Genomic DNA, 27,274 nt, shown 5'->3' on the forward strand with positions numbered 1-27,274 from the left:
AAAGTTAAACTGAGTAGCTAAAATAGTTTTGACCACTGTTCACTCGTTAATTTAACAAAATTTAGAGTTTCTCTGGGAGATGGTTATGCTCTCTCCTCCTCTATTAGTTTATAGAGTGACTTTTCACAATGTTAATTGAGGGATTCATTTATAGAGTCTCTTGAAGCAAGGTTTTATTCCCTTTTTTGCTAAAATAGCTACCATAAGTTTTTTAGAGTGTCTTGGTGATGTTGTTGATAACTATTTGTTTTCAATTTTCAGTTTTCATATTTTTACATTTTTCTGAAATTGAGAGCTACTTTCTTTGGTTGTTTGTTAATTGTTTTAGTTTTCAGTTTTCATATGACAAAACATTGTTAAAGCATCTCTGAGAGATTCTCTAATTTTTTGTTAAATTCACTAGCCATCAATGTAAAAAAAACTATTTTAGCTATAAATTTTAAATTAACATCTCTAACAATACTCAATATTTTATTAATTACCCAAATTTTGGAAAGAAAGATAAATTATTTATTTACGACTATTCTAGAGAGACCACATTTTGTGAACAACATTTAAACCATCTCTTTAATAGAGGTGGGCAAAAGTAAGTTCCACCTCTACGAGAGAGATGGTTTAAATGTTGCTTACAAAATGTGGTCTTTCCAATAATTTTTTAACATTTAGCTTTTGTTTAGTTTGTCTCTCATCCTCTATAAACTAAAAGCAACTATTCACTATGCTAAAATATAGAGTCCCTTAAAGAGTCTCTTGAAGATGATTTTCATGGGTTTGACTCTTTCAACTAGCTTTTTAGGAGGTTTAAAAATCTCTTGAAGATGCTCGAATCGTTTGTCAAAAAAAATATTATTATGATTTGAAGAAACTCAGTTTGTAGTTTGAAGTTTGACCCAAACTACAAGGACTAACCCGATCCAATCCCCTTCAGCCCTTTAGTTAATGGCTTAAGACGTTATTGAGATTGAGGGTCAGTTTGAGATTGTTGTCTTTAAAAAAAAAAAAAAAAAAAAAAACCGTTTCTGTTGTACTTTGAGAATAATCAGCTAAAAAAATAAAACAGTTGAGCGTTTGATAAATCTTAATGTAAAGGTGATATAATTGCATATAGTGACAAAAATGGACATGATAGAGTGCGTGATGACAACAACAAACGTGGCAAGGGCATTAGTTGTGATGGTGGTGGGGGTGCCAATAAAAGGGTGTGGTGGTTGGGCTTAGAGGTAAAAAATGATGGAGGGGTGGCGACAACAAGATCATGGCAGCTGTGGTTGTGGTTGTGACGGCAACGTTGGTAGTGGCAATTGTGTTTATGTGGTGGTGGTGGCAGTGACGACAATGTTGGTAGTGGCAGTTGTGGTTGTGGTACGTAGTAGTTGTGGCAGGTATAGTTGTGATTGTGGTTGTAGTCGTGGTGGTGGTGGTGGAGCAATTATGGTGTGGTTGTTGTAACAATGGTAGTGGTAATGGCAATGGTCATGTAAGAGATTAGAGTTCGTAGTGGTAGGTGGTGGTCACATTGTGCTCCAAGGATAAAATGTGTCTAGAAGGATAAATAATATTACTTTTATAATTAATGAGCGTATTGGAGGTTATTTTTACAAGCTGTTGTCTAGAGGTCATTGCTTTTAAAATAAGAAAGATATTTTATTTTTATCAAACATTTTTTTACTGCTTAACTTTACAATGAAGCAGTTTTTGGTAAAAAAAAAAAAAAAGAAAAAAAAAACAATACCAAACTGCTGAGTCCAGTCTAGCACACTTTTGTTATGGATGACAACAAGGTGGAGCGTCGAAGCACATTGTTGTTTTAATGAATAAATATATGTGACTTTCCATACTTTGTCGAAAATTTAATTTGGTTGCTTTAAAGCTGTTGTCTAAATATCATTGCTTTTAAAATAAGCAAAATATTTTATTTTTACCAAATATTTTTTTACTGCTTAACTTTAAAATGAAACAGTTTTGGTAAAAAAAAAAAAAAAAAAAAAAAAAAAAGCAAACTGGGCCTTTGTCCAATCTAGTACACTTAGGGTGCGTTTGTTGCACCGGACTGTCTCGGACTGGACTAGCTGCAGGGACTAAGTTGGACTGGCTTAGACTAGACTAAGCTGGACTAACTTAGTGAAGCGTTTGGTGCAGTGTCGGACTAAGAAGCAGGATAATGAAAACAAGATTATTCACCATATTTGTGTTTGCTTAGACTAGGATTACATTATTGTTCTATTTTAATAGCTCCAATACATGTGTCCAACGCCCTAAAAATTGGAGGGTTTGGAATTGGAATTGGGGTTGGCATAGGTGTAGCAGCATTGAAATTGAAATGGGAATAACAATCTTACAAATTACTACAAATATTTGGGCACATTGCCCTGAGTTTAATCTCTTGAATTGTTATTGTAATCAATCCACAACTTGCCATTAAAAGTTGATTTAATTTGTCTTCTTATCACACATTAAACGTCATTAGTCATCAAATACTTATATCAACATAACTTGATCCAAGGATTTCTTAGTCCGACAAATACATCATTCACTAAATTTTCATCCAGGATATTTTACAAAATGCCAGTTAACTATAGTATAGCATTCCAAAGTAGATCTCCATACTTTACAAAATCCTAGTTAACATTAGCCAAAATACGTCATAGTGCAAAGCTAAGTTAGAAGCCATAACCTAAGATTGTACGATTAATAAAATACATCCATGTCTAAGGGCACCACATAATATACTCATCCGCTTGCTTTGTCGCTTAAAAGCCTTTGGACGAACACTTTCTTGAGTCCCGAATTGATTGCCCTGAAAACTCCCACATTTTGTGGTTTTTCCAAAATAAGAGTCAATGCATCAATTTGATCCATAGGAGAAAGACCCCTTGCTTCAAGTTCGTTAGCTATGTCAGTATGATTTGCAGTACCTTGAACTAAAGCTTCAGTTACCATTTGCATCCTCTTCCCACTTTCAACATAAAATTCTTTCAGTCCACTAATAATTGCCTCGGTTCCATCACTTGAATTTCCCATAGCTCTTTTCCTCTTTCTTTGGCTATTTTCAGATGGGGTGCTTTGTTGGCTTTGTTGGTTCATTGAAGATACAACATTTTCACCTCCAATATCACTTGCACCAACCTGAGCATGACTTTGTTCCTCCATCATTTCAGCAGGGGTTTCGGCTACATTACTCGTAGCCCGATCTTTTCCAAATATATATGCAAATCTATCGTACAGTGGAAAAGGTTTGCTTCTCCATCCATCAGCTTCTTTATTTTTCTAAGATTATATGAACATAGCAAAACTAAAATTTAGCATGCATAACAAATATAGCAGCAAGAATATAACTAATGTATAAATAAAATAGGATATGAACCTACACATAAGAAAGCCATGCGTCATCACTGTCAACTTCAACGCACTTTTTGACATCATTCCATGCAAATCCACTTGTGTTTATCATGTCAAAGACCAAACTATATGTTTTTTTCCATTTCTTCAACTTTGACTCAATATGTGGAGTTGCCTTTATATTTGAATTAGGACATAAAGCATTGACAGCTTTCGCTATTTCAATCAAAGTACCTTGTTTGAAAGCACCTGTGTCACATCATTGCTTCCGAGCAACAAAATCCTCAAGAACGGATAGTAATACTTCTTCCTCAAATGCTTCCCATTTACGCCTTCTTCCTTTTGGCTCTTGAGAAGCATTCAAATTATTGTGGTTATCCATACCTAAACAAAAAATATTTGAATGTACTAAAATACAATATGAAGAATCAATTTGCATAATATCCAATCAATTTGCATAATATCCAATCATTTTAATAATATCCAACATATGCATGATAAAAAGGAAAACTAAAATAAAATCTTATCATTAACACATATAGCTAGTTCGGTTGCTGGTTCCTAATTGCTCTCCACTCATTATACATTTCCTGAGCCATGGCATTCCTCTTTGCAGTCCACTGGTCAGATGTTTCAACACTACCAACATATTCACCTTCTTCTGTATTTTGTCCATCTTCTATTATTGGCACATTCTCCATGGGATCTACAGACATCTCTTGCCTAATAAGATTGTGTAGTAGGCAACAAGCGGTAATTATTCGACCTTGTGTCCTTATCGGATAGAAAGATGGACTCCTTAGTATCCCCCACCTTCCTTTTAGCAAGCCAAAACAACGTTCAATTACATTCCTTGACTTAGAATGCTTCATGTTAAAATATTCTTCCTTATTAGAAGGTGTTCGTCCTTCCCATTCAGATAAATGATAAGGTATTCCTCTATAGGGTGCAAGGAATCCTTCACCATTTGTATAACCACCATCTACAAGGTAATAATAACCTAATAAAAAAAATGACCTTATATTAGTATTTTGTAGTTCACAAACAAAACTAGACCTAACTTACAAAGTTGAGACTAACTAATAATCTTACCCGTTGGTACCTTAAAACCATTAGGCCTAGTAATTGCATCATGTAGCACTCTAGAGTCTGATGCGGAACCCTCCCACCCTGGAAACACATATATGAACTGCATATCTCCTGAACATACACCTAATACATTAGTTGCGACTCGACCCTTTCTAGTTCGGTATCTTGGTTTGTCAATTTCAGGTACATGCACATCAATGTGTGTTCCATCTAATGCTCCCAAGCAATTCTAAAAAAAAAAAATAAGCTTTTGTTAATTTATACAAAGGGAATGAAGAGTTAAAGCTTAGGGAAAATGAAAATAATTATCAACATACCTTAAAACATCGCCACCTAGGATCTGTAGAATCAATAGGCACAGGTTGAGGGACTTTTAGTAGGATACCTTGTAATCGCAAAATTCCTTGCAACACACTATTGAAATACCTACTTATAGTCTCTCCCGACCTATAAAATCTACCACCAACACTACGAATCTTAGTATGATGTGCTAGTATTTGTAAAGTCATACACACCTGCTCCTCTACAGAGACCAAACCATCCGTTTTTACCCTCCCATCTTGACGAAGTAAGTCACATAATATGCCAAAAGTCCTTCTATCCATTCTCAATTCGTTGACACATTCAACATTAGTATTCCCTATTATACCATTCAGATAACACAAACTAATCTCTCGTCTAACAAGTGAACGGTTAGTCAAGGTGCGTCGTTCAACATGTCTCTGTTTTGCCTTTAGCATCAGCAACACAAGAATCGTACAAATGCAAATCGTCTCTAAATGAGACATCTCTAACAATAAGATCAATAAAAGCTTCCTTCGATCCATATCTATCCAAACAAAAAAAAAAGGAAAAAAATATTAAGGACATTATGCTACTGCATGCTTTCCATCTGGCACAAAGAACAAACCAAATAATATAATCCAGCTATGCTATATCAGCTGATAAAACAACATTACCGCAAATATCAAAAGCAAACTGAAACAAGTACAAAATTTCTAGGTATACTTATACCTAGAAAAACAGAAATCATGGAAAAATAGGTAGGGAAATGACAAGTTGCACTTGAACTAATCAATCGTGCAGTGTTCTAGTTTAAAATACAACTCGGGGTGTAGAGAAGAGGGTTTTAAAAAATATGTACGAAAAATCTAAATGAGAGGTTCAAACAAAACATGTCAAACAAATCTGAATGAGAGCTGTCAGATAATATGAAGCAGAAGATTCGAGCAGTTTTAAACTAGGGATGAAGATTCAAACTCAAGACATTTTCCAAATATCAGTAAAGGAAGTTGCACAACTAGACTAAGAGAAACATCTCTTCCAACAGTGCATAAATCATAGCCACTGATAGATTCAGAAATGTTCAAAATATCAGATACATTTCCTCATAGGTGAAAACAAATGGACAAAGATACAGCTCCTGACCACAAATTTTAGTTCAACCTGGTTTGGACATCACCTTGCAACGTTACCTGAACATGAGTTTTCAATGACATGCTGTTCTCAAAAGCTTAACTTACTCCGATGTGAAAGAAAGAATGTGTGCAAGTACTGATATTGTACGAATCATGGATGAATATGTAATATAAAATCGATAATAGCTTTTAGATGCTTATAGATGCTTATATCTGGTTATCTTAGTTTCCATTTCCCAGTATTACCTCTACATAGACATCACATAACGTAGAAGCTACATATAAAAGTGCTTTCAGTGTTTTGCTGGACAAAGTGCATTCTAAATCTGCATGCGTTAGTATTGACATTCAAATTCCTTATTCTGTATCTTTGCAGTATAATTATCCTTAACTCAGTCATCATCCCAACTCTACACTGGATATTACCTGATAGATGCCCAGAATATAGTTCTCAAGAGCTCTGCTCATTTGTTGGTACATTGAAATTTTATTCCGTCTTGCGGCATGGACTCGTACAACTCTTTTATGTAAGTATGCAGCCAATTTAAGATCCTCACTTTGTGCATGGATGGCATTCTATTGAATATTTCTTAGTGGCAAAATGGATGAATATGCATTTTTTGTGTAATGTTTTGCCTCATTAAGTTTTGTAATCTTCGTGATATGGCTAAAGAAAGTGTATGTGTCATGTAATATTGGATGTTTAATTCTCTTGTTTCTGATTATTGTACTGGTATGTAATCTTGGTTTGTTTGTTATCTTACAAAATATTTCTTTATCACTATAGATGCCTGAATTACTGAAGGGATTCAATTCCTTTCTCAATTCACGGAATACATAATTTTCATTTATTTATTTTTGCTTTGCAGGTAACTTGGTTCTACCCACTGTACATATTCAGCATTATCCTAAGCAACCTCTGGTACTACCAAATTATCCCCTTTTGCTTAATTGTTTTACCCCTACGTTATTTACTTGATTCTGTTTTAATTACCATAGGTATGAACTGAGCACAGGTAAGGTATAGATATCTTTTATTCTTTATTTATTTGGGTGTATGGATTCATAAAGGGAGGAACAGGATTTAGTTTTCATACTTATTAGACTTAGAGAACGATAGAGAGAGAGGAGTTTATATTCAAATTGCAATATGCTCCATGGCTTATGTGCCACTTTTTGGATGACAGAATCGATGGCTTCTGCAGGTATATGTGACTGGATATATACCATATGTGGGGAAGGCAGTAAATTTTCTGCTTCTGTCCTGGATGTATGCCTATTACTGTTTCGAGTACGTGGTGCATATACATTTTTGGCTTAATCTAATTTCCTAGATAAGTGTGTGCTAATGCTCCTTTTGAACTCTTTTAGGTACAAATGGAATTTTTCTGAAGTTCGTCTTGAAAAAAGGCTGGATTTCTTTGAATCTAATTGGGCATTTTTTGCTGGTTTTGGTAAATATACAACAATTTATCATATTCACTAAACAAATTAATATAGGAGTACTTGTAAGTTGTATACACGAGTTACCTAGCAAAGGCAATTTTATAACAACAAAGTTGATCCTTAAGCCACTTTGATTTCTTAAGCCGATAACCATTTACCAAAAGTAACATAATTTGCATTCAACAGATGAACATTCATATGGAAATCCAAAATTAAAGCGAACAAATCAAAGCATTATAACTACCAAAACACAAAAGCCAATGTACTTCCGAATCCTAACAACATCATATTGAACACAAAAGGATGATAAAGTGAAACACTACCCCATTTTCTCAGCTCAATTCTCAACTGCCAAACCCAGTTTCATGTTTCATCTCACTTACATCTGCTTTTGCAGCAGCAAACTCCTAAAATAGGATTTAATCCAAATAAAACCCACATATGATTTCTTAAGCCGACAACCATTTACCAAGGTTGCAGATAACCATTTACCAAGCCGATAACCATTTCTTAAGCCAAATAAAACCCACAAAAGCCAATGTACTTCCGAATCCTAACAACATCATAATCAACATACCCAACATGCTAAGCAGGCTACTTCTACCAAGGTTGCAGATTGACAGTGAATTTTAGTGAAGTTCAGATGCTCTAATCAATCTCAATTTGACCTAAAAATCAAAACCCTAATTTGTTCAAGTGCAGAGGTCTAGGATTCAAAATTTCTCAAACCCAAAACAACAAAATCAAATAAAGTTCAGTAATATCACGATCTGCAAAACAAATGACGAAATAAATCGAAGATTCGAAGTTTACCAGACAACTCGGAGCAGATGAGGGCGAGCAGATGCAGATGAGGAAGACGCAGAGATGAGGGGTGAGGAAGACGACGATGAGCGAGGGCAAGACGACGATGAGGGAAGACGACGATGAGCGACGGCAAGGAGGACGAGCAGGAAGTCACCCTCGCGATTTTCTCTGGGCTTACGAGTCCGCCCAATTTTGGGGATCCTGGGTAAGACCTCGTAAGGAGGTGTTTAATCCGAACGAATCCCACCTAATCTCATTAAACCAAATCCTGCAGCATACCAAACAAAGGACTATAGTCCAGTCCAGTCCAGTCCTCCTTAATCCTATCAAACAAACGGGCCCTTAGGGTGTATTTGTTTCCCTTCACTAGCCCTCATTGGACTGGACTGGACTAGACTAATAGTTAGTCCAGTCCCATGTTTGTTACTTCACGGGACTAGCTTTAGTGGGAGTAAATCGGACTCGCCTCGACAAAGGACCGTGCTAGATGGTCTTAGCGAGAGATGTCGCAAACCATAGGACTAGCTAATCTCTTCGATCGCTCTCTGCTCGCGTCCTTTACTCTCCTATCTGCTTGCGTTCTCTACCTCTCCTCATCCCCAACCCTGAATCATGAACAAAGACCTCGATTCGAACTTTAATCGTAGAACTCACGAGCTCCATCGTTCGATTCACCTCCACTCAGACCAACCTCATCGGTCACGCCCTCCGACCCAGAAAATAGAGAAATGAAGAACTTGGGCACAAACTGCATCTTTTTCCTTTCCCACCTCATTCCCGCGACTGAGGAATAAAAGCAGAGAAACAGACAACTACCACAGCCCGCCCCATATATCCGAAAGAAACGATTCACAAGGCATAAGCTCTAAACAACATAATCCCCCACACTATAGCTTTAAGCCTATGCACTTCTCTACCCTCTCCCAGAAAGTCCTCGAGCCCTCAATTCCAACGCCTCACAATCGCCGCCAGGATCCGAGAACGAACTCTGAAATTTCAACTCGTTCCGTTACCCACAGCTCTAGCACCCGCACCATGCCATTTTCTTTGAGGCAAAACAAAATAAATACAAAGTTTCAAACTTTGAAAAATAAGAAGGAGGCCAAAGTAATTTGAGGTGGATTGGAAGAAAAAAGGGAGTTGGGAGAAGACAGAGGTACAGAGAAACGAGGTAAACAGTGGGCGGAGAAAAATAGAGGCTTAGACAGAGATAATCCGGTGCAACAAACGCCCCCTTATATTGACAACAGTATGGAGCGTACGTGGAAGCACATTATTGTTTTAATCAAACAAAATCTATGTGATTTTCCATACTTTGTGTTGACAATTTAATTTTTTATGTTTAAATATTTGTAAAATTAAATTAACAACATAAAATTTGAAAAAAAAAGTAACAAAAAAATTGAGGCTAAAATAGTTGTTTGATATTTAATATAGCTAAGGTTCTAACTTTAGCACTACATCGTTGGAGAAAAAAATAATTTGGTGATCAAAAATTTGTTCAGTCGACCTATTTTATCGTTTGACTCCATAACATTAAAGATGCATGCCATATTGTAAATTGCTTTTATAGTGGAATATCAATTTTTATCTTGGTATTTAAGCAAGTTGACCCACATGTGAAGGTTGAAGTCTAACGATCAAACGTGCTCCATATGATCCATTCATATTGTCCACAAAGTAAATCTCACATTACAAAAGATTGTTCAGTAATTTTATAGTAAAACCTAACCTTCTTCATTTATAATGGTTGATGTGTCTCTTCAAATAATTAATACCCATTATATATATTAAAACTAGCCATTCATGAAGAATTGTTATATTAAAACTAGCCATTCATGGAGAATTGTTATATTAAAACTAGCCATTCATGAAGAATTGTAAATTTGTTGTATAACATAATGCATGTCCCTTAAGACAAAAAGGATTGGATGGCTGGTTGAAATGCAATTTTGATGGGACCTGGGAGGAGCACGATTGTGTAGGGGGAGTGGGTGTAGTAATACAAAATGAAACGGAAACGTTTGTGGCTGCGATGACGTTGAAGATGGTTGGATTTCATCGCCGCTGCAGGTTAAGATGGAAGCAGCGAGAATAGCGGTGATGTTTGCACGGGAAGCGTCTACAAGGTAGGTGGAATTTGGAGGTGATGCGCAACTGGTCCTTGCTGTGTTAAATTTGAAGGCAGTGGAGTGGATGATACTTCTCCGTTGGGGCATGTGGTGAATGATGCTCGGTATTTTTTGCGTACAATTCCTCACATAAAGCTCACTTGCACTAGATGGGAGGCACAGGCAAATCAGGTGGCTCACAGATTAGCAAGATTGTGATTGTCTTTGGAGCAACAATTATTTTGGCTTGAGAAATCACCTGATGTAATCACTAATCTCATGGTTAGGGATAATACTTCTTTGTAATTTTTTGGTACATGACGCTCTTTTTTCCTTCGACCGGGTTGAAATCCTCAGCAAGGTTTTTATCGAAGCTCATCTAATTGCACCCTATCCTCCAATTTGTATGTATTCGTTTAATGTACCAATTAATATCGTACTTATTCTAAAAAACCAAAAGGGATCGTCATATTTTGTGAGAAATGTGAACTACTTGCGGAGTTCACTCCATATTGAATTTCAACTCAAAAAATGAGGTATATGCATTATATGTCATAATATAATGCATATTGAATTTCAACTCAAAAAATGTGAACTACTTGCGGAGTTCACTCCATATTGAATTTCAAGTTTTATTTCTAAAATATTAGTCAAATAAAAAATGATTGAGAAATCTAATTATGTTAAAAGAAATTGACAAACATAGTGATCTAAAATAAATGAAAATTTTATCATGCGAATCAAAGGGATAAAATGGAGACTTCAAAAATAAGATGATAAGAATATAAAATAAGTCCCGCAACTAGTCTCAATTTCTTGTAACAAGTGAGAATCCCTCTCCATAAAGATCCTATAATATAATGACCGCTAAATTACATCAAATGCAAAATCATAGACCATTATTCAACTACCAAAAGGTACCATAACTTGCGCCACAATTCTGTAAATATAATCCAATCGGCGGCTTCCTTAATCATATTCAAAACAAAGAAGTATCTGCTACTTGAGTTCAAATTTATTTGTTCAAAAATTGAACCGTTGGTTCGAGTTCCTTTGTTCAAATTGAACCGTTGGTTCCAGTTCCAATTATAACCAATCACTGCCTTCAACCAAATTTTTTCCACTACTTCGAGAGATTTTGCTGTGTACTAGCAACATAAGGTATATGCATTATATGTCATAATATAAGTAGAGAAAAATATATTTTAAAGTAGAACATATCAACTATGTCGTTCATAATGTGTTCCATTACCACTTCGAATTTCTTCTCCTTTATACTTATAAAATTATTCCAACACCACCTCCTTCCCTGTCCCTAACTCCCCCGATGCAGCCCCTTCTCCCAACTTCAAACCATTGCCGCCACCTCTCCCCCTCCTGTCTTCCTCTGTACCACTCATTATTAAAAAACCAACAACTGCATATTCTCGGGCTCACAAAACTGTTCAACTTTCAGTTGTTAATTAACTGGAAGCCATCAGAGCTGTTATATATTGAATAGTTTAGAGGGGTTTAATAGCTGATTTCAATTATTCAAATCTGAATTTTCATTTTTTTAATTTGAATGGTTGACTAGATTTTTTTTTTTTTTTTGAATGTGTAAAATTCACAATTTAATTCATATATAAGGTGTACAGAGTGAAACTGTTTGGACATTGACACAAAATTAACATATTTACTGATGATAAACTCTTTAACTTGAAGTAATTATAAATTAATGGGTTAAAGTTTACATAACATCCATGCACCTCGAAAAACATCGCATAATACAACTTCTTTGATGGTCTAATGTTGTTAGCATGTTAATCCACATTCTAAAGCTTAAACTTTAAAAACTTAGTTGAACATTAGCAAAATTCATCATAATTTTTATGAGCAGACGTATCTAAATATTTGTATTATTTTGTCCCACATAATTAATCGCTTACTAAACGTTCAGACATATCACTGATTAAATTCACTCACAAGAGGGAACACAACATTATACACACACAGTAGATACAGGATCACAGGTTAGCAATCATTCTATAATATATTTGTGGTAGAACCACCGCAAGGTGGTTCATTTGTTGGGGATGAATTTCAGATCCGTATTCTATACAGAGTATCCTGGGTTTGATTTCTGGCACTAATGAATCACACGATGGTAGCTAGGGAAAAGTTGAAATCCCTTCGTGAGTCTTTCCAACCCTCAAAAATGTGGATTGCATAGGCAAAGTCACTAGATGGTCTCATTAATATATATATATATATATATATACGTATATATATACGTGTGTATATATATGTATGTATGTATTGGGAACTTTAACAAAAAGTTTCCGGTATTATTCATTTTAACGAAAAACCACATTTTACATTAAAAAATCAATCATAATACTATTCACTTTACTTTTTATTTTGTGATACTCCAACTACTGTGGTGAATATATATGCTTGCACTGCGAATGAAGAATGTGTTATAAATAGTTCAAAGTTAGAGAGATAACCTTTTTAATGGTATGTGCGAGGTAAATATAAAATGTCACACTAAAACTATAGCACAAGAGGATAACAAATAAAATACAGAGGAATAGATGATGTTACAGATCTTTTCTCTCGTTCTCTTCTTTTTATATTTTCTGTCACTTGAAAACATACAGAGTGCTCTATTTATAGAGCAACTCCAAACTGATGCATTAACTGCTCATTGAAGTTTACAACACTTTATTTGACAATACAACCTCCATGCATTTACAAATTCAATTTTATTCTGCATGGGCATTGAAAACTTCTACCAATGCTGGAAAACTTTTACCAATGTACTGTGGGCATTCATTACCCACCAGTCTTTTCAACGGAATGCATTATCTGTTACATTATTAGATATATCAATTAATTGTATATTTTTTAAGTCTGTAATTGAATGATTATAGCTAAACGTATATACTTACGGCATGAAGAATGCAAATCATTTACGGCGTGAATCGGCAAAACTTTGTTTAGGCTGGCCACTTTGTCAGAGTAATACTACCAAACAACGTGATATTTACGTACAATCTATTAACTAACAATTTTCAAAGCCACATGCTTTGATTAAAGTTCCTTCCTAATCTAATTTTTAATTTCTATTAATTTACCTCTGCCGATTGGTTTCGGGATTGGAATCTCGAGTGTGGTATTGACTACTGAGGATTTTTTTTATGTTTAGCTTAAGGATGAGTGAGATAGTTACGAAAGGGTATAAGAGGCTTTTTAACATGTACGGCAATTGACAGGGAGTGTCTACTATTCATTTAACTATACAAATAATAACAAGTTGCAGGGAGAGAGAGAGAGAGAGAGAGAGAGAGAGAGAGAGAGAGAGAGAGAGAGAGAGAGAGAGGGTTGGGTGGGAGAGAAGGGGATCTAGGGAGGGGGGACATGGGTTGATAGGTTTTTTTTTTGGTTTTTGTTTTTAATTTTTTAATATTTAATTAATTTTTTTAATAAAAAAAAAGGATTCCGTCTCTAGCCACGTCAGCACTTAATGGAGAAATTAACAGAAAAACTGACAGAGTTTTGACATTGGCACAAATTCGTAAGATGAGGTATGACATTGTCAATTTTAAAAGATAATGTACGAAAGTATCGTGATACCAATAGTTGAGGTAGTTCTTTGTAATTTACCCTACATATTTTGATGAGTTAAGAGACCAATGGTCATAAATTTTTAGTTGAGTGATCATTACTCCAATTGCGTTAAAGTTAAAGAGTCATTGCTACAATTTTCTCTAACATGAAAATGCTTCAAGTAGTCTAACCCGACAGCGCAGTATTCAATTTGAGGTCTGTGTAAAAAGGTCAACTAAGCAAGTGAAGAATAAAACCGAGAGCTCTAGCCTCTGCTCTAGCTGCAGAAGCTAACTGCTAGTTCTTGTGCTGCCAAAGGAAAACAAGTAAGCTAGGGATAATGGAAGGTGAAGAAGCTGGGCAAAGGAGGGTTGATGAGTATACACAAGATGGGACTGTGGATCTCAAAGGAAACCCCGTCCTCCGATCCAAGAGAGGGGGATGGAATGCTTGCTCTTTTGTTGTTGGTACGTATAACTTATCTCCCTCTCTTCTCCTTCAACACTCTCATGCTTCAAAGGATTATAGAGTCTATTTGTCTATAGTTATTAGTGCTCCATTCTCAGAAATCTCAAGGTCGGCCTTATAGGTGGTAGGTGACTCCATGAAACTTGGAGGGGATTCGAAACTAATATATCCCTCCTGCTCTGATGTTTTAGTGGGCATGAGTCCTCAATACAGACTTAGAAAGTACATCCTAAATAGGTCTTTCTTTAATGGTATGACTAACACAGACTCAGAGAGTACGCTTTAAATAGGTTTTTTTTCTAATGGTATTTATCTTCTCAATATTCGAAGATGATCCAAATTAAGCTCGGATTGCTCTTCTCCACTTCTCCATTAGCAGTGATTTACTACTTTGGAATATGTTCAGAGAGACAATAGTTACAGAGAATTCATTAATTCTATGCCTGAAAATGCACTCGCAGAAGAAGAAACTAAAACGTTAGTTACATACATAGTTTTGCTTTAGCCTTTCATTAGGTTACTGGTTGACAAGCTAAAATTGTGCATTATTTATTTGACAGTTCACTGATCTGGCCCTTGAATGAGGGTCTACCCACTGCCCAACGGAATATGATTCTCTCCTTCTTTTTTTTTTTTTTCCCTTCCCTCCTATTTGAACGGTCACGGTTAAATCACGTTAACATCTTATATTAATTTTTTCTTTTATAGAAAAAAAAAAGAATAAAATTGAGAATGTGAGAGAAGGGAATGAAATGAGATGGAAAGAGAAAGGAAGAGAATCTTAATCCCTGCACGACCGACATCCATATATCTTAGTCCATACTTTCATATTAACTACAGTTTCATTTTCTCTTGTCTCAGCTGCAAATTAAATTCGTAATATTTATTTCCCTTCTCAGTTTTAAGTCAAACGTGGTTGGCCAACACTAGCATCGATGAGGAAATGCTGAGAGTACTTTTAAAGTGGGATTCTACGTAGATCGTTTGATACTTTTGTGTTTAATGTTAATTTTCATATTAATATTATACTATATTGTGTAAAAAATATGAGGTGATAGAGGTTATAGAGAGTCTCATCTTTGAAAGCGGTCTCATAGTATTTCTCTTGCATCAATAAGTGATTTGTTTCGTATCAATTTTTTTCCTCCACACATTTATGTTTACTTTTGGCCTTCTAATTGAAAAAAAAAAAAAAAAAAAAAGTGTGCAGAGAGAGAAAAAGATATGCTGATATTAATTTTCTTTGCATTTACACTGGTCGACCCATCTCTCTCTCACTCGTTTATACATAAATAAGTATATGCACATACATTGAAAAAACCATATAGTCCCAACGGTTAATACACTGAGATTCGATGTTAAATTGTTCATTTTACTAATATCGTTTGTATCAAAAACACATGCACACAAAAGAAACCTTGCACCTGCCATAATGTCATAGGTTATTCACATGTAGGATATAGAATCCTTCTTTATATATTTGCTCTTCTCTTTTGTCCGGCCACGTTCATGGAAAATACAACTTGACATCATTACACTACAAGTTAAACCCACAATTATTTAAATGAAACATGCACACTAATCAATCTTAGCCACTGAATCAAATAGATATATCTCTATAGATATTTAAAGATATATTGCTTTAGCGATTCAAAGCAAATTGTTAATGGCAGTCAGTTTGATATTTCAAACAAACAATACCTGCTGCTTTAGATATTTATTTTATCTTCAGCTATCTACTCGGTCAGTCAAAACACGCAAATCCATTAGCACACTCGAAAAAAAAAACCCTAAGTAGATAATATTCACATGCACCGAATGCAGATCGACCTCTCGTACCACTCTGTCCTCCACCTCATATCTACTAGTTTTTTTTAGTATTCACGGGTGTTGAATTCTTGGGGACTAAATTTTTCTTGTTAGATTTTTAACTGCCTATACTCTTCCCAATTAAATCTTGATAGTTAGATCTTTAGCTGCATAACCAGCTATTCTTTTATTTGATGCATACAATATACCGAAACAAAATTTTCGTATATCAATATCCAGGCATACCCAACTTGCCCTTTATTATATGCAATATTGAATGCCCACCAATCGTCAAATTCAGATATGAATTGAATTTGATAGCTAGATCCTTATAACTGTATAATCAACCATTCGTTTATTAGATGCATACCATGCACCGGAAATAATTTTCGCCTATCCATTCATACCCTACTTGCACTTTATTACATGCAATATTGAATGCCCACCAGTCATTGAATTGTGTGTGTAACCCTTATGCTTCCCCATTGATTTGGTTTGACTTTATAATATTTTCATGCAGTGTATGAGGTGTTTGAACGCATGGCATACTATGGAATATCGTCCAACTTGATCTTGTATTTGACAAAGAAGCTTCATCAAGGCACTGTCACGTCTGCTAATAATGTAACCAACTGGGTTGGCACCATTTGGATCACTCCTATTTTGGGCGCATATGTCGCCGATGCTCATCTCGGTCGTTATTGGACATTCCTCATCGCTTCCCTAATCTACCTATCGGTACGTATGCCCTTCAAACTTCAACGTACTTCAGTTATCTCTGTCAAAACTGCACTGGCTAGTCCAATTTCTACCGTCGTTTCAAACTTAAAAACGCCGATATTATACTAATTAAGTCCAATATACATGTTATGTAATACTAATCTGAATCATACATTTTGAATAAAAGCACATGAACTTTGATTTAAATTCACAATCGATTGATGTGAGGTTACTGTCTAACAAGAGAACATTTCTTAAAATGAAACTTCTGGCTCACAACATAGATTGTCATAGTGAATAAGACTTTTCTCTTCAACACAGCTTCACACTTTCAAACCTTCATCCAATCCTTTAGTTTAACTTAGTAATAATATTAGTTGTAAACAATATATATATTTAGTATCAAATTAAGTTGCCATACAAATGTTTATACTTTATATTGTCATATTCAACTCAGTATGATATATTATCAAACCGTAAATCCGGATCATATTTTAAACAAAGATTCACTTTATTCTTATTTTAACAGTCTAACAAACCTAACAAATCAGACAATTGTCTAGAAAGAAACTATTTTCAATTATTTAGTAATTTAGTATGAAAAATCCCGTACTTGAATAAATAATGGGTAATTATTAATTAGGGTAGAAAATTGCAACAACATGCAAATATATTCCATTACAGGTGTTTTCAACGAACCGTTTATTATATTAGTGCAGAACTGACGTAGGTCCTACACCAAACCAATTGATCAATACATAGTTGATCACAATTTAATTATTAATTACGGAACTATCTCACAATTTAAATTATATTAGATAATTATTGAGATTAATTAATGGTAAACTTCAAACTTTGGATATATAGATCGAGAAACTAATGAATCACATTGGTCAGCAATACTTGGATTACTGATGTGTGAAAGTTTGACTTGGAAAATCTGTTTTTATACGTAAGGTTAAGGACGTCCTTGTCATCTAGAGTGTTGATGCCACAACTTGACTTTTCTATCTTCAATTTCTCTGGCCGGCGCCGGTACTAGCCTACGTCCTCATCCACATCTGGGTCTTTGTCTACGTCTACGTTTTAGCCTCTTTATTTCTTGTACGTCCCTCTAGTCAACTCCACATGTCCACAAAAACATATGCATGCGGATCTGGTCCAAATTACAGTTTATTGGTATTAATTTTTATTCTTTGATGTTCTTCAATTTATTTGATACGAGATCGAAAATTTAGAAGAGTATGTGGAAAGTAAAAAAATGTATTTGGATAACACATTCTAAACTCTAAAAGGTTTTTTTTTTTTCCCAAAGTCTAAGGCTCTGATTGGTTTTGTTTTTCACTAAAAACTACTTCACTTTAAATTAAGCAATAAAAATGTTTGGCAAAGCTAAAAATATCATGCATGTTTTAAAAAAAAAAAGAGGCAGCAACTTTTAAAAGTAGTTTGCAGGTTAATTTTAAAAGGTTCTTTCATAAAAAACAGAGTTGAACATTTAGTAAATATTTTTAATTTCTGTAACATCCTTATTAGTTTTTAAATGACATTAGTTATCCTTCTATAGACATTTTATCTCTTGGAGAACAAAGTGATTGCCACCACCTAACATCACCCCAGCCATTAGCACCACCACCACCACCACCACCACCACAACTACCACAACGTAACATCACCATTGCCATTACCAGAAAACCATCATTGTTGCAACCGCCACTACCACAACCACAACTGTCACCATTGTTACCTTTGAACCCCGACCACCACACCTCATTATTGGCACCACTACCATATTTCTACCATTATCGCTGCTAACATTGCCACTGTCGCCACCACCATCGTCACCGCCGTTGTCACCACCACGTACAATTACAACCACCACCATTGTTCCATTGCCACCGCGAATGATGCCGCCACCGCCATCATCTTTGAAACAACCATAAAAAAATAGTATTTCTGGCAGATGGATCAGGACGTACAAAAAAAAAAACTAATTGGTTGTGACATCTGATTGGGGTCAAACGCAATCAACAATATTAGTTCATGACAGTTGCTATATCTTGTTGAAAACACTAATTAATTATTTAGGCAGCAGTTTTGATGTCTGTTTGAATTACTGTCATATAATGTTATTATTCTACTCAAATTATACACATATTTGTCTCTTTTTTTTTTTTTTTTTTTTGTTAATATACTTTAAAAGTAGAACATTCAACAATGTCGTTTTTCATATTAGAGCATGAGAATATTAAACGGTATGTGATAATGTTCCCGATACAAGAACTGTGGTTGTTAATTAACAAATTTTGAATAATTTGCAGGGAATGTCTGTATTAACTCTAGCAGTTTCACTTCCTTCCCTCAAACCACCTCCTTGCCTAGATCCCCATGTGGAAAACTGCAAGAAGGCCTCCACACTCCATTTAGCCGTGTTCTATGGGGCCCTATACACTCTTGCCATTGGAACAGGTGGGACCAAGCCCAACATCTCAACCATTGGAGCAGAACAATTTGACGATTTTGACCCCAAGGAGAAGAAATATAAGCTTTCCTTCTTCAACTGGTGGATGTTCAGCATCTTCTTTGGGACACTCTTTGCCAACACGGTGCTTGTCTACATTCAGGACAATGTGGGCTGGGCCTTAGGATATGGGCTTCCAACTCTTGGGCTTCTCTTATCTGTTTTGATATTCTTGGCTGGCACACCATTTTATAGGCACAAGGTGCCAAGTGGAAGTCCCTTCACAAGGATGGCTGAGGTCATAGTGGCTGCATTGAGGAAAGGAAGTGTGACACTCCCTATTGACCCTAAGGAGCTCCATGAGCTTAACTTGGAGGAGTATGAAAAGAAGGGAAAATTCAGGATTGATTCCACACCAACCCTAAGGTTTGTGTATATACATTTCTTTTAAGCTATTGCTTATACTATCTTGTCTACTATTAGGGACGTAACTACATGGAGGGCTAAACGAGTAACACAAAAGCCCAATATACTTTTTATGTTCTAAACTTTTGTGCGTGAGGATATATACCTATTCAATTTAACTCTAACTTGGCACAAACTTCTACCCTAACACAACACAGCCAAGTGTTTCCACATTGTTGTCATCCTGGTTACGCCCATAACTACCACATTAATGTTGGTTTATGCATTGAAAATGAATTTCACACACTGTTTTTCCACGTACACATTTTGTTTATTTCTAGTCATTGGAATGAATAAAAATCAAAGAAAAATCAATGGACAAAAATAATCAAGGGTGTGCAGAAAGAGAAAAAGGTCATGTGATAATCATTTTCCTTTAGACATTTGATATTCTATATGTTGATGTTGAGCTTAAAATATATTTCAATGCAGTATACATATAAATTCTAGACCTTGTACAATTACTAATCTTAACGGGCGGGTTGGGTTAGGTTAACGGGTCGGGTCTAAAATATCAGGTCTAGTTGTGACTGTAGAGTAAGCCTTCAAGTTAGCCGTCTCTTTTATGAAGATTGAGAATTGTTATTGGCACTCTAAAAATCTCATTTGGCATTCCAAGCTTTCTATAATTAGAAAGAAAAATACACTTGTAAGGAGTGTAGATTGAGATTTTCGGATTGTTAATAACAGTTCCCATGAAGATTTTGATTTTTGTAATTAATGTGTACATTCATGCAGGTTTCTCAACAAAGCTGCTGTGAAAACAGGCTCAACTAGTCCATGGATGTTATGCTCGGTAACCCAAGTAGAAGAGACCAAGCAAATGCTAAGAATGATTCCAATCTTGGTAGCCACATTTGTACCAAGCACTATGGTTGCACAGATTAATACCCTATTTGTCAAACAAGGCACAACCCTTGATCGATCACTCGGAAGCTTCAAAATCCCCCCTGCAAGTTTAGCCGCATTTGTGACCCTCTCCATGCTTGTAAGCATCGTGCTCTATGACCGATTCTTTGTCAAGATCATGCGAAGAGTGACCAAAAACCCTAGAGGAATCACTCTCCTTCAAAGAATGGGAATTGGAATGGTTCTCCACATTTTGATTATGGTCGTTGCATCTCTAACAGAAAGGTACAGGCTTCATCTTGCGAAGCAACATGGAGTAGTCGAGAGTGGAGGACAAGTTCCAATCACTATATTTGTTATACTTCCTCAATTTGTGCTTATGGGAACAGCTGATGCTTTTCTAGAGGTTGCCAAGATTGAGTTTTTCTACGATCAGGCACCAGAAAGCATGAAGAGTCTTGGGACATCCTTTTCCATGACCACTTTAGGAATGGGAAACTTTATTAGTAGTTTCCTTCTTTCAACAATTTCTCACATAACCAAAAAGCATGGCCACAAAGGATGGATTCTGAACAACCTTAATGCTTCTCATCTTGATTACTACTACGCATTTTTCACGGTACTAAACATCTTGAACATTATTTTCTTCTTGTTTATGACTAAGATGTATGTGTACAAGGCTGAAATTTCAGATTCGATAGAAGTGCTCACGGAAGAACTGAGGGAGACGACGTACAAGGCGTCCAACGAAGGCGATTCAAGAAATAGGCCAACTAATAACTGACTTAAAGGGTGACCCTTGTTATTGTTCTCAGCTTTGTGCATGTTTGATTGTATTACAAAATTGTCAATGAAATAAGAAAAATAAAATATAAACATCAGAACATCTGAATAGAAACAACTCTTGAATCTGTTTAGCTTTTGCAGACAAATTATGGCGTAAAAATATATTAAGAGTTGATTTGTTTTGCGAAAAATGACCTTCATAAACTCCATTTGCGCACAACGGCTATGATTCAATACAACAATGTCCCAATTGGGGACGAGGATTAACAATCAATACCTACAAATCACAATGAAAAATTTGTACAATCATCTCTCCATCGCGATCCCCCGCAATATATTTGGTTTGGCATTGAAAGTTCTATAGGCTTGGATACAATGCATGCGCCCCCTCACTTTTCCCTTGAATATTTCTTCTTTAGTCACAACGCCAGAAGTTGGTTCTAAAATGCTCCGTAAATACTTACACATTGGCCTCACATGTACATGAAAAACTATTCCCATCACCTCCTCTTTGCTAGCTGGAATGTCCTTTTCAAGAATTGGTTTGCTGCTTTGTCATTCCTGTGGCATAACACCCTCAATATTGTGTTTGGATCTGATCTGTTCCACCGCGCTGTTGTCGGAGGCATAGGCAGCCTTTGCCCTGATCCCACAACTCCAATCCCACTTTTTTCGCATGTCACAATGCTGAAGTCCTCCACGAGTTGTTCAGTACATTGCCCCATCAGCTCTATCACCCCTTCTGCTGTCTCTGCCTCATGTTCCACCACATCCTTAGCTATCAACCCTTCTCCGCAAGTGCAAAAAACACGTTTTAAGCTGTCGAAATCTTCCTGTATCATCTCATGGTAAGTTCGATAAAACACTCGGGAACTTCCTCCAGCAACCAAAACCATGAGGAATGCTTCGAAAGAGGCCTTCATTACTTCCTTGATCGCTAAGGCCTGAGCTTTGTCGGTGAGAATTGCTCCCAAGAGAGTGAGATTCTGCTTGATAATTCGCAACGCAGGTCTTATTCTTGCATTGGCTACATCACCAACATAGAGGCTCTCGTAGAAGACTGAGTTTGAGTCGAGGAAGATCAAGCGATAGCCAGCGACTTCCGAGACATGTTGGCAGGCCGATTGGATACCTGACACTGCAAATTCAAAGTAGGAAGAGGCATTGCTGTGACTCTTGCGGTTCTTGGCAGGACGACTGCGAGGTGTTGAAGGAATGATTCGAGGTGAGAGGGAGAGGTTTTTGTCAAGAGAATGAAGGTGGGGAAGGAGATAATGCAAAGTGTTAAGGCGGATGTAGAGGCGTTGTGTTCCTCTACTCGTTGATGGACGAGGATGGTGACCGTCATTTGTTCCATTTGGGTGAAAACCTTCAGCTCCAATGCTACAAGGGCTAGCTTTTTTCCACAGCTTAAGGAACTTTGAGTCTCGATTGCATCTTGTTAGAGGAGGAAGTGTAGGGATATAACTCTGTTTTGAACCTGAGAAAGAAATATCCCTTGATCAGCACAAAATTTTACCAAAATCTTAATCTTATACCAAAACATAACATGACATCATATTACTGATCCCTAATATGAAATAATGGCTCTTACCACAAGATGCGACAAATGAAGTATATTCCTTGAAGAGATGCTCCAACCCATCTGCAAGATCTTGAACTATATCTTCAGTAATTCCTATTGGAATTTCGAAGAAGTCATCCATGGTTTCCTTGGCCAGTTTCATTAGCTCCTCAGCTGATTGCGCATAAGGTTCCGATTTAGACTTTGGATTCCATGTCTACAACACAAATATCTTGTTCATTTAAGCTCAAATTCAAAAATGGATTTTTATCAAATACGGTTATAAAGCAAGTGTAAAACATACCTCGCTTTCTTTCGCACGGTGAACACACTCTTTCCCTCTCTTTAATCTCTCATGAATCCATCTTTTTAAGAGGTTCATTATGATGGTATCAACTTCATACGGAACCATCTCTCTAACGATTGCTTTGCCGCCATCTTCGCACTCAGCAGAGTCCTCAACCACCATTTGGAGCAAAACCTTTTCTAGTTTTCCTGCCCTTTGCAATATCTCAACTGTCTCACCTGAAAGCGTGGAGACTCCATTTAAGTATTGCTTCAACACAGCTCCATAGCAGTTGTGCAGTGTCACAGCCGCGACACCAGCTGCAGTTGTGTGCCACCTCTTGAGTATAGGACTGAAGCTTTCCCTCTCTTTCAAGGCCAACTCCTCTGTCTCTTGAGCTAACTGAAACAACGTATCAGTCACTGCATCTTCTGCCACTTCAGTGACATTTCCAGCTTCCATAATCTACACAAAAATGTGAAGATAAGAAGCATATCTCTATTACATTTGTACGGTGTAATGGGAAGTGCCTATTGTCACATTGGCATGCTATTTTACCAAACTGTGAAATCATGTCCGGTCTTGATTCACTGTTGGATAACATAACATACCGGATATCTGGTTAAAGAACATTACTCATCTATAATGATATGTAAGAAGCGTGTCAAACAAGCAAATGGGCTGCAACATATAAACCTTTGCAAAAGCATGTTTCATAGAAGATCGAATGTAGTAGTCCACGCGGTCACCGGAGTTGTCCACCACCTTTATATCACCTTTCACTCCTCCTCCCCTTTCTGTGATTGTAACATCTTCACCCAAGATCTTGGAGGATGACAAGGCCAAAGGGAGAAGGTTCTCAATTTGGCCAACTGTACCTCTTTGGAAATAATCATGGTACCGAAGCAATTTCTTCTCCGCCCACCCCTGCATTGAGCTCAACACCGAAGACAATATCTTGACATACAAAGCCTCTCTATCCGGCCTCTTGGCATTGTTCGCCACTTCTGCAAGCATAGCATGAGCAGCACACAAAAGGTCGGGCTCAATCTGTGCGGTTTGCACGTATTGCTGAAACAACACCCATGTAAAGCACACATTGTGTATTGGCCTAGTGATCCCCAAGGTCGACCATGTCTTCTTCATCAGCTCCAACAGTTCATCGACTTCATCTAATACTAATGTCTCATCTCTGATGTCGAAGACTGATTGTAAGAGAGCAACATAGAGGTGGATGTTGAGGGGGTAGCCATCAGCCCAGTGACACACATCTGTTGGAGTTCCGTTGGAGCTACGCCAAGATAAGGAGACTACAGAGTTGCAAAGGGTTCTCATGGTGTCTGAGTTCTTTCCTGTATCTATGGCTTTGGTGTCACCCGCTCTGATGATCTCTCTGAGACGCAAAGCGAATGTGTTAGACTTGTCTAGTGGGATTGAAGGGTGCAGAAGAAGACCAGCTTCGAGGATTTTGAGCTGCCGCTTTTGCCAGTAATGGTACTCGTGGGAGTCGTTGAATTCGGATGGCTTTAGATGTCGAAGGAGTTCTAGTGGGAGGATTATGGTCTCTGCTCGCCTACCCATCTATATTAGGAAGAACATGATTAATTAGAGACCAAATTCAATGTCATTGAACTAGTGTTACATGCATGATGCATCACATTTTCCTACTTCGTAAAATTATTTGTATCATATTTACAGACCACATCACAAGTCTTAAAAGTGAGAGTTGTTTATATAAATGGGGATTATGGGATTTTGAAGAAACTACGGAATGTAACATTCTCAGCAATTATCATTTGTTACAAGTTAAATTAAACAAGATGAGAGTGAGAAACTCAACTTTTACTTTGGGAGTGCAGAATTGTCATGATTTTCGTGCTCATTCTCATCAATTACCTTAAACTTTTACTTTGTGCTAAATTTCATAATTTGCATTCATTAATTAATTATAAAGCAAATGCATGGAACATTTGCATGCATGGAGATATCTAAATTGAAATGAATACGTACTTGGCCTACGAGGGTCCTCATGAGCGTCTTCCGCAGCCGATTATCGCTGCCTTCCGTGACCCTCATCTGCTGCCTCATGATCTCGGCCGACGTCATTGGCCGCCTCGGCCTCGAGGGCGGCAGGGTGTACGACATCCCGGGGGAGCCACTACTATTCGATCCGTTTGGCGAGGAGGGACTTGACCATCCACCATTTCCGGCACCTGAAGTCATCCTCCTCGACGGAGACCGCTTCAGCATCTTCAGCCCGAGCGCCCGCTTCACCCGGCTTGTCGGTGTAGTCACCACCCCGTTTACCTTTGACCCCGATCCGGACCCGCTCCCCTCCCCACCATTGCTATTGCTGTTGTTGTTGTTGTTGTTATCTTGGTGGTTGGAGTAGAACACGAGGGCGTTCCGTCCCCCAAAGCCAGGGGATGACCGACACGCCGTGAAGAAGATCTCGTACGTGGTCTCGCGCACCTCATCACGGTCGATGCCCTCGAGCTTGCCGAAGGGCCAGACGAGGTCAGGGTCGGAGTCGTGGTAGTCCGGACGGGGGGCAAGAAGGGAGCTGCAAAGGGACTCGCGGCGAGAGTGGTGGTGGGGTCCCATGGAAGCTGGGGCGGGGGCGGATGAGGGAGAGGGAGATGATGTAGCGGTCGGAAGTCAGATATCCGGCGGAAGAGACAAAACGGGCATTTCTCTTAAAAGAGAGAGGAGAACAAGGAGCGAGGAAATAAATTAGGGAGAGATGCGATTGGTTATGCTGATGCCAGCGGGTTTGTGTTGGGAGAGAGAGAAAGAAGAGAGAGAGAGAGAGAGAGAGGGGAGAGAGGAAGGACCCAAATAGGAGGAGGAGGGCTGTTTGTGTGGAGTGTTGGGATATCGGTCGATCGATGGCTTTGCCAACGCTGTTGTGCGAAGAAAACGAGAAGCAATGCGATATAGATAGCAAAGTCGCTTCCGAATATTTGCTGTGTTGCTCCTGCTTCTTAATTTAATATTCTCTTTTAATTTAATTAATTAAATTCTGATTTGTCATCGTTTTGCATTGTAATCATATGAATACTTTTTCCAAATAATTTGGAATACGTCCGTACGTATTGTGACGTGGGAAAATGATTGGCAAAGATACTTGGATTAGGGTGAATTGGAATCTGTTCATCACCAAACAGATTGATCACTAACAATAAAAGCTAGCTAGCTAGCTAGTTAGTTAGATTAGATACTACTTACACTACTCCAGCTCATTGAGAGAAGAATGATTTAGATTCATACACCTACTTGCCAGAAAATTGTTTCCTACATTTGTATTCATTATCTGGTATTTTTTATACTGCAAACCCTAATACATAAAATACTCTAACATAAAATACACTAAATTGCTATTTTTTTCTAAACACCCCTCTCAGACTCATGATGATAAAGAACATGAGTTTGCTAAGAATAAAACTGAAGCTAATTGTTGATGTCAATTCGAATGTGAACTTTGATATACTAATGTCGATTGAAGATGAAGCGCAATTAACATTTAATCCAAATCAAGCATAAGCGGCCAATTTTTGTCCTCCAAACACTACATTTATAGATGTATTATAGTCTTCGGAAATTTTTAATAATTGTTTTAATGTTTATTAGGTCAAAATATCTAAACCCTTATTTTCTAATCTTAAAACAAGGGTTCGCCTACTCCTAGTCTTAAAAAGAAGCTACTATTCAAACAAAACACATGTTTCATTTGTGGTTGGACAAAGCAAAACGACGTCATTTCTGGTTTAGGGCATTTTAATTTTTTGCCCTTTTTCCTCCTACCGCGGCAACTTTTGCCTTCCAAGCCGCACTGATGATTCCAAGTTGCTCCTCAGCCATTTCTAAGCAGTGTCGAGCCAGTCCCAGGCATATCTCGGTGAATCTAAAGAATTGGTGATGACTCACTGATACTATTAGTTGATTTCCGGTATATAATTGGGATTAATCTAATCTTAATAATTAAATATGCAATGAAAAATAAATAAGAATTATGATTTATAATTCCAATTACATATAGGGTTGGTTGTAAATAGATAATGCAAT

The 27,274-nt window shown here is 37.1% G+C and overlaps 4 protein-coding genes across 4 annotated transcripts; 2 read left to right on the forward strand and 2 right to left on the reverse strand.

Moving 5' to 3' along the window:
- Positions 1–3,802: 3,802 nt before the first annotated feature.
- On the reverse strand, positions 3,803–5,044 carry LOC125472794 (protein ALP1-like). Its single transcript, XM_048574642.1, has 3 exons — positions 4,746–5,044; positions 4,432–4,657; positions 3,803–4,339 (listed from the first exon to the last, which is right to left on the reverse strand). The coding sequence occupies exons 1-3, from the start codon at positions 5,031–5,033 to the stop codon at positions 3,882–3,884; spliced, it is 972 nt and encodes a 323-aa protein (XP_048430599.1). The 5' UTR covers positions 5,034–5,044; the 3' UTR covers positions 3,803–3,881.
- Positions 5,045–6,039: 995 nt separating this feature from the next.
- On the forward strand, positions 6,040–8,222 carry LOC125472776 (protein EI24 homolog). Its single transcript, XM_048574600.1, has 7 exons — positions 6,040–6,062; positions 6,223–6,373; positions 6,716–6,768; positions 6,846–6,867; positions 7,034–7,137; positions 7,218–7,300; positions 8,137–8,222. Exons 1-7 carry the CDS (start codon positions 6,040–6,042, stop codon positions 8,220–8,222), a joined length of 522 nt encoding a protein of 173 aa, XP_048430557.1.
- A 5,766-nt stretch (positions 8,223–13,988) lies between these two features.
- LOC103927040 (protein NRT1/ PTR FAMILY 5.2-like) lies at positions 13,989–21,486 on the forward strand. The gene is made up of 4 exons (XM_009335938.3): positions 13,989–14,268; positions 16,599–16,816; positions 19,120–19,685; positions 20,463–21,486. Exons 1-4 carry the CDS (start codon positions 14,142–14,144, stop codon positions 21,355–21,357), a joined length of 1,806 nt encoding a protein of 601 aa, XP_009334213.2. The 5' UTR covers positions 13,989–14,141; the 3' UTR covers positions 21,358–21,486.
- A 19-nt stretch (positions 21,487–21,505) lies between these two features.
- On the reverse strand, positions 21,506–26,113 carry LOC103927039 (protein unc-13 homolog). The gene is made up of 5 exons (XM_018642537.2): positions 25,220–26,113; positions 23,906–24,790; positions 23,228–23,674; positions 22,954–23,140; positions 21,506–22,839 (listed from the first exon to the last, which is right to left on the reverse strand). Exons 1-5 carry the CDS (start codon positions 25,811–25,813, stop codon positions 21,860–21,862), a joined length of 3,093 nt encoding a protein of 1,030 aa, XP_018498053.2. The 5' UTR covers positions 25,814–26,113; the 3' UTR covers positions 21,506–21,859.
- Positions 26,114–27,274: the final 1,161 nt, after the last annotated feature.

The sequence above is a fragment of a genome, unplaced genomic scaffold, assembly GCF_019419815.1.
Source record: "Pyrus x bretschneideri cultivar Hongxiangsu unplaced genomic scaffold, Pyrus_bretschneideri_v1 Contig73, whole genome shotgun sequence".
Classification (NCBI taxonomy): domain Eukaryota; kingdom Viridiplantae; phylum Streptophyta; class Magnoliopsida; order Rosales; family Rosaceae; genus Pyrus; species Pyrus x bretschneideri.